The sequence below is a fragment of the Pteropus vampyrus genome, unplaced genomic scaffold (assembly GCF_000151845.1).
Source record: "Pteropus vampyrus isolate Shadow unplaced genomic scaffold, Pvam_2.0 Scaffold19, whole genome shotgun sequence".
Taxonomy (NCBI): Eukaryota; Metazoa; Chordata; class Mammalia; order Chiroptera; family Pteropodidae; genus Pteropus; species Pteropus vampyrus.
In genome coordinates, this window is record NW_011888800.1 from 8,176,308 (window position 1) to 8,186,038 (window position 9,731).

Here is a 9,731-nt window from a genome sequence, read left to right on the forward strand (position 1 = left end):
TTCCCTTCACCTTATTCAATTCTGGGATCTTCCAGGGGTCAGAGTTCTTAAAATGGGTAAGGCCATTCAGGGCCAGTTTCAGTGAATCCATCATGTTTTATCTCAGGCAAAAACAAACCATTGAGACCCTCAGGAGACAACGGGCTGAGCAACTTCAGAACTTCCGCCGGACTCGAAGCCTCAGTCCCCAGAAACAGCTGAGCCTCCTGCCTAATAGGGACTTCCCCTCCCACAACCCTGACTTACCCAGCAGGCGTCGAGAATACCTGCAGCAACTGAGGAAGGATGTTGTGGAGACCACCAGGTAAGGGTGGGCGCAGAACCCTGCAGGGAGCAGGCTCCATGGGGTGAGAGGGTTGTGGGGAGCAGGGCCTGGATTTTAGCATCCTGGAGAGTGGAGGCTGTAGCTTCCTTTGACAGTTGTGTCTGTGTACAAGTGAAGGCAGCTGTGGGAGACTGGTGCAAAGAGAAAGAAGTGGGGGGCGGGAGAGGTGGGCAGAGAGAAGTCCTGGAAGAGGATGGTCAGAGTAGCTGTGACATGCCATGTGAGACTGTAGGCCTGAGCCTCAAAGTGAGATGTAAAAACAAACTTAAGACCCTGTGGGCAAAGAGAGGATGGGCCATTGGAGAGAGGTATTGAATGTGCCTGGTGGGAGCAGGCCAGGACCACCACCCACCCACCATGTTAGAAGGCATCTCTCTACCGTCTTCTCCAGGAGGCCAGGGTCGGCATTGAGGTCTGCTCACCCACCCTCTGACATAGAACTGATGCTACGAGAATACCAGAGGGCCCGTGAGGAGGCCAAAGCGGAGATTGCCCGGGCCCGAGACCGACTACGGGAGCGTACTGAACAGGAGAAGCTGAGAATCCGCCAACAGATCATCTCCCAGCTGCTGAGGGTAGGGAGTGGGGCGAGCTCCTGATTTCAGGGTAGGCCTGGAGCTTGGGGCAGACCTCAGACTGGGTCAGCCTTCACCGGGACTGCCTCTCAGGCTGGGATATAGCATTTGGAGGAGGGCGTTTGACCCCTGGTGCCAGCTCAAATCTGTGCTTATTCTCTTGTTACATGTCATCCTCATCAGACCAGCTTCTGTCTCCTGGGCCAGAGACAGGAGGTGGAGGTGGCTTTGGTACTTAGTTGGGGTGGGAGTGTGGGGGAGGTGTGGGGCTGAGGTAGGAGGTGCTGGGGAGGTCAGGAGTGGTTTGGGGGGCTGTGGGGGTGTGGATAGTAAGGGTGCACAAGAAGCTGGTTGATGGAGATCTGTCCTTCCCAGGAAGAGGGAAAACTACACACCCTGGGCACCTCCAGCTCCCTGTGTACCAGCTCCAATGGAAGCCTCTCCTCTGGCGTCACCTCTGGCTACAACAGCAGCCCAGCCTTGTCAGGCCAGATCCAGTCCCCAGACAGTGTGGTGAGTAGGCAGATGCTAAGCACAAGCCAGGGTCCAGGACTGATGAGGTAAGAGTTTGGGCAGGAAGTTTTGCCTCCTAGAAGCCACTGCTGACATGAACCCTTCATGGCCTTTGGTCTTTCTTCTAGTTCTGTCTCCCTGTCCCTGTTTGTTCATTCATTCAACAGGTTTCTTTTGTAGGTGCTATTTTAGGCATTGGGGATACAGCAGTGAGCAAAACTATTCTGGTCCTTAAACAGACTCTTAGAGGGATAACTATTAAATAGCTTATTTTATGATCATTTAATTATTTTTATATTGAGTTCTATGAAGAAGAAGTGCTAAGCCAGCATAAAATAGGGCCCCTGACCTAGTCTGGAAGCTCAGTAATGGTGCTCTGAAGAGTGTTTAAACTGAGACTGGAAGGGTGAGAGATAATTAACTCAGTAAAAGCTTCATGCTTGTGGTGTCAGGAGAGATGTGGGGATAGGCACAGAAGGCCTAGCAAGGGAGGTTTTGAGGGAGGAAGAGTTTGAGAAACTAAAAGAAGTCTCATGTGGCTGGAATGTAAAGAGCGAGATGGAAGAATGACGTGAGAAAGGACTAGAAAATGCAAGAGCATGTAGACTACTGAGAATTCTGGCTCCTTTCTAATCCATCTGATTGTTACTTCCCAAAAGCTGCTGAAAAGCTTTTAAGTGGGGAGCAGAATGATGAGAGTGCAAGAGAAGTGGGCAGGAGTGGCTGTGGTGGACCCATTAATGCCATGGAAAGGAGAGCGAGAGACGATGATTGCTTGGTTTAGGGCACTGCCGGTGAAGATGAGCAGATGTGGATGCAAAGAAGGAAAAGCATCCACTGGACTGGTGACTGGATGTGGAGGAAGGAAGAGGGAGGAGTAGAGAACAACTCAGGTTTTGGGCTTGAGCAACTGAAGGGATGATGATGTTGACAGTAGTGGGAGCCCTGGAGGAGGACAGGTTTTGTGGGGAAGATCATGAGTCTAGTTTTGTATTTACCAGGTTGAAAGTGTCTGTGAGAAATGCGAGGGGTTGGTTTGGGGGAGTTGAAAGTCAGGCATTTGGAATACAGATCTGGAACTCAGAGGTAAGATCTGGCTAGGGATATAAAATTTGAAATTATTTTATAAGGAAAACTTCATACAGTAAAAAAAAAAAAAATAGTATTAAAACAGCGGCAAAGGACACATGATGTCATCTGTATATGTCAGTTGCCTATTTGCTTGTCTGTCCCCGTTTGGTGTATATTTCCAGAGATAGTTGGTGCATCTGCAAGAATGTGTATCCTTTTGTAAAGCACATGAATGGAAACATACTGTACCCATTTGTCCTTTTGCTTTTTTTCCTTAAAAATATTTTTCGAATATTGAATATCAGTAAATCTGGTGCTGACTCATCCTTTTTAACAGTTGAATAGTGTTTCTTTTTTCTCTTTAATTGCACGTTCTTAAGCATAATGTTTTGTATATATAAAGTAGAAAAGGCAAAAAATACATAAATATATAAAGGTGGTGTATAGGGGCATACCCATCCTGTCCCCCATCTACCTAGTCTTTCTCCCTCACTCCTCCCAGGAAAACAGTGGTGTTTTTTGGGGGGACGGGGGGAATCTTTCTAGAGTGTCTGTGCATACAAAATGATGCATATTATGCCACCGTTCTGTACTTTATATATTTTTTCCATTCAGTATATTTTTACATGAGAATCTAGAGAACTTTCTCTTTTTCTTTTTCATTGCTGAATAATATTGCATTGTAGGCATGCGTTGTAATTTATTTAATTAGTCCTCCACCTTGGGTTGTTTTTAGTCTTTTATTGTTATAAACAGTGCTTCAATGAATAACTTTGTGCATGTACGTTTCATACATGTGCAAATATATCTGTGGGATAAATTCCCAGACATGTACGATGAATTCATGCATTAGAAAATTTGATGGATATTGATAGATTTTCCCTCACAGATGTATCGATTTTTACTCCCACTAGCAATAGGTGAGAATCCACCTTCCTCCCACACTCTCACCAACATGTTATCAAATGTTTGGTCTGTTACTGAGCCATCTGTTCATATCCTTTGCCCATTTCCAGGAGTTCTTTGTGTATTAGCAAGATAGCCCTTTGCCCAATGTGAATTACAAATATTTTTTTCCCAGTTCTTCATTCTCTCTTGACTTTGCTTATTGTGTTTGGAGCCAGTCAGGAAGTTTTATTTATCAGTTTTCCTTTTGTAGTGTCTTATGTTCCAAATCGTAATTAGAAACACATTTTCTATTGTAAAGTTATAAAGAATTTCTCCTGTGGTTTCTTCTAGAACTTGTATGGTTTTAGTTTTCATATTTAAGTCTTCAGTCCACTTGGAATGTATATGTAGTATGAGGTATGGCTCCAACTTTATTCTTTCCAGATGGCTATCCAGTTGTCCCTGTACTATAATGCTTGTTAGATAGTTCATCTAGGCAGCTCACCTGTGCCTCACCAGATTAATACACCAACTTTTCTTCTTATAATAATACTTATAATATATTCTACTACCCATTGCTCATTTTTTTCTGAAATTTTCCAGAGTGTTCATTCTTGTTTATTTTTATGTGAATATCACATCTTATGCTGTGGAATTTCCTAACCAAGAACACAGTAGGTTCAAGCCTTCTTTGTATGTTTAACTTTCTTTCCTTTATACATCTCTCAAATTTCTTATTAGGTTTATTCTTAAGTGTTTTACTTTTTTTATTACTGCTGTAAGTAGGTTTTATCTTCCATTATATGTTTGAAAGCTGTTGACTGCTGTGTATTAATTTTGTGTTTGTATTGTTTTTGGTTGATTCCCTAGATCCTCACTAATACAGTAGCCACTACCACAGGTAGCTCTCTTAAATTAAATTAAAATTTTTGTTTTTACATCCCACTAGCCACATTTCACATGCTGAATAACCACATGTTGCTACCATTTTGTACATTCCTGCCTTAGATTTTTTTCAGGTGTACAACCATATCATCTGCAAACAGTGATCATTTTACCATTTACTTTCTAATTTTTGTAGCACTATTTTCTTCTTCTTTTCTAATTGAATTACCTCGTATCTCCAGCATCAATTAAATAATAGTGATGACAGGTAGCATCCTTATCTTAGCCCAGGTTTTAGTGGGAGTGCTTCTCCATTTAAGCTACATGCTAGCTTTTGAGCTGAGATATATTGCAATACTAAGGAAGTATTCATCTATTCTTATCTTATAGAATATTCTTATCTAGAATGGTTATTTCATAGTCTTTGGAGATGATGATTTGATTGATTGATTGGGGGGCTAACAATCATTCTTGCAGTCCTAGAATTAATCTTGTATACAAATACATTGTATACTTAGGCACATGATGTATTATTATTTTAACGTATTGTCAGATTCTATTTGCCAATATTCTATTCAGGATTTTGCATCAGTATGATTTTTTTTCCTTTAGTTTTTGTTTTGCAATATATTTCAGATTTTAGTGGCAACGTTATGCTCCTTTTATAGGAAAAAAAGGTAGAAGTTTTCTTTTTTTTAATGTTCAGGTTTAGTTACAAAAGTAATGGAAAACTTTATGCCTATTGTCAAAAATTAGAAAGTCAGATGATACCATATTTTGGCAGGACTTTGGGGATATCAGAACCCTTAAAGGGTCTTATGACCCAGCAATGCTTGCAGAGTTTATGAGAGAATATGTATGAAATTGTTTATTAAAGTATTATTTGAAATGGCAAGGAGTTGGAAGCCATTAGAGAACCCATCCCTGAGAGAATGGATAGATAAAATGTGGTCAGTGCACACATGGAATACTCTGCAAGAGTCAGAGGCAACAGGTTAGATGGACTCCTAGGTAGAGTACTAAATGAAAACACTGTGAAACAGAATGAGGTGTAACACCTTACTGTTTGTGTAAACTATATATACACAAAACTATATATACACAAAACAATACTATTTGCTAGAACACATATAAACAAAAAGATATACTCTAAACATATCAGAATGATTTAGGTGGGTGAGAGAGGGGAAATGGGGATGGAAGTTAAAAGATTTTTAGAATGATCTAATCTTTTAAAACTTGGTATAATTATCTCATGAAACTGACAAAGCTTGGTGTTTGAGGAGATTAGTTCTTTGAAAAGTTTCTTCTATGGAAAGTAGTCTTTTGAGATCAGGGGTTGGCAAACTATGGCCTTTTGGCCAGATCTGGCTCACTGCCTATTTTTGTAAATAATGTTTTACTGGAATACAGCCTCACTCATTCACTTGTCTGCGGTTGCTTTTATGCTACAATGGCAGAGATGAGTAGTTGCATCTTTCACTCAAGTGGTCCACAAAGCCTTCAATACTTCTTACCAGCCCCTTTACTGAAAAAGTTTGCCAATTCCTGGTCTAGATTTTTTATCTCTTCTGGAGTCAATTTTGATTCTAACTTGTTAATTTCTGCTCTATTATTATTAATTCCATTTTCATGTGATAATTTCTCAGTCTTTCCTTGTCTCATGGTCAGTAATTTTATGGAATGTTTGCTATTTTCTCATGGTTAGATTTAGGTTATGTATTTTTGGCAGGAAAGCAGAGACACTTATAGAGAAAGGTTTTAAAGGTGGGAGGCATTTTTGCATGCTTAAATGCTAATAAGAATCTAGTGAAGAGGGAGAGGTGGAGGCAACAACTGAAGAAAAGAGGTATCAGTAGCAGAAATTTCCTAAGGTGGAACGAGATCTCAATTTGCCTAAAGTCAGAGAAGCCACTTCCATGTTGCAGCAGGAGGAAAGAAGGTGAGGATAAAGACAACTGTCTTTGCTTACCTCTTCTTGTCTTCAAATGTAACACTACATTAAGAAATGGTAGGATGGTGAGTGCCTATTAGATCCGGTAGAGCTCAAGTGTCCTATCATTGAGGAATTGGCTGAGGCAAAGGTGAAGCGACCCTATTGCAGATCCAGAGGCTCACCCCCATCCATATTAGGACCTTTGGCTCAGCTGCTATACCTGGAGCCAAGGGTCAAGCTTTCACTCTCCATCCCACCTCCGACTTGGGCTTTGTATGCTGCTCACGCTAAACCCAGTTTCAGCCTTGGCCTCATTCCTGTTGCCACAGTGGTACAGAGGGTCCCCCACCCCAGGCCCCAGTTCATTCTGATCCCTGTTGGCACTTTACTACAAGCAGCCTTTGAGCCTGTGGCTTGAAGAGTGAGGAGAGATTGTTCAGGGACTGGTTAATATTGCTGTTGACTTCTTAGGGCACCTAGATTCCTGTAATCTCAATGCGGAAGATCTTTTTCATTGAGTCTTTATGTCAGAAACTGTTGTGCATTTCAGAGGCAGAGAGCATTCTGAACTGTTTTTTTTTTTTTTTTTTTTTTCTGGCACTCTGCTTTCTCTCTTCCTCTGCTCTGGTCTTCAGCATCTTCTCTCCTGCAGGGAGACACAAACTTGCCTGATTCTGGAGACTCCTGGATAGGAGATGTGCGGGGCCGTTCTACAGTGAGGAACAGTCACCTGAATCTGGCTGGGTCTCCCTGGAAGAGCTTAGCCTACAGTGAGTGATGGGGGCATAGCCACCTGCCTGGTTTGGGGACTTTGGGGGCTGAGGTCTGCTAGATCCAAGGGAGTCACTGTCCCTCAGGAGGCTGTTGCTGTCCTGAGGCCCTGATGTCTCAGAGCCTCCACATCTTCATTGTAGGCCGCAGAGCCTCCCTGGGCAGCCGTTGCTGTTCTCCATCCAGTCTATCCAGCCTGGGGACCTGCTTCTCCTCCTCCTACCAGGACTTGGCCAAGCACATTGTAGACATCTCTATGGCCGATGTGAGAAACTGCTCTACTTGCCCCCACTATTCCTTTAACAGACGTCGGCTGGGGGGAAGAGTAAGGTGGGAAGGAGAAGGCAGGTCAGCAAGGCTGACATGGGCTGCTTCAGTGGCTCTCCATTTTGACAGAAGAGGACTTTGGCAAACATTGGCCCTAGTTACTAACCCAAGGGTCTGGTTTATACTATACCCACTAATTTGCGTGTGGTCACTGTGTCCCTAGGTGATGGCTGCTTGCTCAGGTGATCTGTACAACTTCTTCAGTCGCCAGGCAGCAGCTGGCTGGAAGTAAGTTCCTATGCAATGTCTCGTCCGAACCGCGTTGTCCTGCTTGCCTCTCCTTTCTCTTCTCCAACTTGAGCTCCTCATCTGTGACCCTGGAACTTGTTCTCACCTCGTCCTTCTCATTTTCGGTATCCCCAGCTACCAGGGCGAGGAGCAGGAGGTGCAGCTCTACTACAAGGTGTTCTCTTCTACTCGGCATGGCTTCCTGGGGGCCGGGGTGGTGTCCCAGCCGCTGTCTCATGTGTGGGCAGCTGTGAGTGACCCCACCCTATGGCCCCTCTACCACAAGCCCATCCAGACAGTGAGGCTACATCAGCGGGTGACCAACAGCATCAACCTGGGTAAGTCCAGGGAGGCTTCCGTAGGCTATTCCCCACGGGATGGGTGGCAAGTTGGAGGCGGCCCTTTTAGGAGGCTGAGTACTCAGACTACCTCAAGATAGCTCAGGCTAGGTCCAGCTGGGTGTCAACTTGTGGAATGACGGGGTGTCGGGGCCCCTGGGTAGGGAAGGATTTAGGACTACGTCTGACTCTCCCCATCCCTGACCCTCCAGTGTACTTGGTGTGCAATCCTGCCCTGTGTGCACTGAAGCAGCCTCGGGATTTCTGTTGTGTCTGCGTGGAAGCCAAAGAGGTGCCTGCCTTGCTTGTGGTAAAACTATTGTGGGAAGAACTTGGGCTGGAGTGTTGTGAGAAGAAATCTTTGTGGGCCTCAGGCCCTCTGAGGGAGGGAAGGCAAGTTGGGTGGGGGTGGCTTGAAGGCTGGCCTGGTGCTGCTTTCTCCGATTCTGACTGCACTGGCGCCTGTCCCTGTTTCATCCACATCACAAAGGCAGGACTTACATGGCTCTCTGTCCCCAGGGGCACTTGTCTATCATGGCAGCTCAGTCTGTGTATGACACATCCATGCCAAGGCCCAGCAGAGACATGGTCCGAGGGGAGATCTTGCCTAGTGCCTGGATCCTGCAGCCGCTCACCATGGAGGGGAAGGAGATCACCAGAGTCATCTACTTGGCCCAGGTGATGTACCCCCTGCAGCCAGCCTCACAGCACACCTTGATTTGACCAGGAACTTATGTGGGAGTTTTCTGTTAGCTACTCAACATCCTTCAGTGCCCAGGCCCTGTGACCTGAGACTCAAGGGCTTCTTGGGTCACAAGGGGCATGTCAGTGAGGAATCAAAGGAAGGAATGAGACAGAGTTGATCAACCTTCTCTGAAGCTGCTTTTACTGGAGAGCCCATCAGCCTACCTCCTCTGGCTGTTCCCAGGGTCCTCAGGAGATAGAGGAGCCACCCCCACCCAACTGCAAATGTAGCAGTCTCGGCAGAGCAGAGAGAGCATGACTGACCTATTCTATTCAACTCTCCACTCCCAGTTCTCTGACTTGATCTTTGTCATTGGAAGGTGAAGCTGAAGCCTAGATCTGAACAGCAGAGCCCAGGGCCTGTAAGCTCCAGGACTGTAATGTCTGAGGAGCTTCTCCCATCACAACAGCCTGGGGGGCTACTTGTGGCCAAAGTGTGTCCTGGCACACTCTCAGGTCTGTTTGCACCTTTGACTTTTCTCTCTCTACTCTATTTCAGGTAGAACTTGGTGCTCCAGGTTTCCCGCCTCAGCAGCTAAGCTCCTTCATCAAACAGCAGCCGCTGGTTATAGCCAGATTGGCTTCCTTCCTTGGTAGTTAGCATCTCACTGTCAAGATGGTGCTACTGAGATGCAGGCCCAGGATGCTCCAGAGACGCTGGGGCAACTCTTGTTACTCTCTACCCTGATGCAAGAAGAGCCAAGGCTACCTGCTGCGGCCAACTGGGCAGACAGCACTCAGCCCCGAGTTGCTAGCAAAGCCCAGTCAGTACATGGTCACAGCTGGCACCTCTGCAGGGCTAGAGGGTCGTCCTGGTCATTCAGAGCAAATGAAGCTCCAACTCACCTTCTTGGATTTTTCACCTTTCTTGCCTGTCTTTGGGACCCTATGGCAGACGAGCTGCTTGAGGACCAGGATTGGGCACAGCCAGGAGAGCTGGGAGATTGCGGTGCTCTGGCATGGTGCTTCCTTAGTGCGACCCAGCCCTTGGGCTCATAGGGAGGCAGCCATTGGCCCAAGACTCGTCTCAGAATCTGCCTCCAGCATTGTCCCACTCTGGTATGGAGAGTTAGAAAATATCAAAACAGAAAACTGGTTTAAAAAAAGAGCTGCACAAACCAGAACACTGA

At 45.4% G+C, this 9,731-nt stretch overlaps 1 protein-coding gene across 8 annotated transcripts in view; it reads left to right on the forward strand.

The window, feature by feature from the left end:
• Positions 1-9,725, forward strand: part of STARD9 (StAR related lipid transfer domain containing 9) — a 104,834-nt gene extending 95,109 nt beyond the window's left edge. For 3 of the 8 annotated variants that reach the window (XM_023527785.1, XM_023527783.1, XM_023527784.1), the window contains 10 exons: positions 107-304; positions 717-900; positions 1,276-1,413; positions 6,846-6,963; positions 7,108-7,229; positions 7,455-7,519; positions 7,655-7,857; positions 8,070-8,149; positions 8,377-8,535; positions 9,101-9,228. In XM_023527785.1, coding sequence (XP_023383553.1) covers positions 107-304; positions 717-900; positions 1,276-1,413; positions 6,846-6,963; positions 7,108-7,229; positions 7,455-7,519; positions 7,655-7,857; positions 8,070-8,149; positions 8,377-8,535; positions 9,101-9,202 — 1,369 coding nt within the window. In that variant the 3' untranslated portion in view covers positions 9,203-9,228. Of the gene's footprint in view, positions 1-106; positions 305-716; positions 901-1,275; positions 1,461-5,989; positions 6,964-7,107; positions 7,230-7,454; positions 7,520-7,654; positions 7,858-8,069; positions 8,150-8,376; positions 8,536-9,100 lie in introns of those variants that run through there. The other 5 variants (XM_011354979.2, XM_023527786.1, XR_002779152.1 and 2 more) reach the window with 5 other exon arrangements.
• Positions 9,726-9,731: the final 6 nt, after the last annotated feature.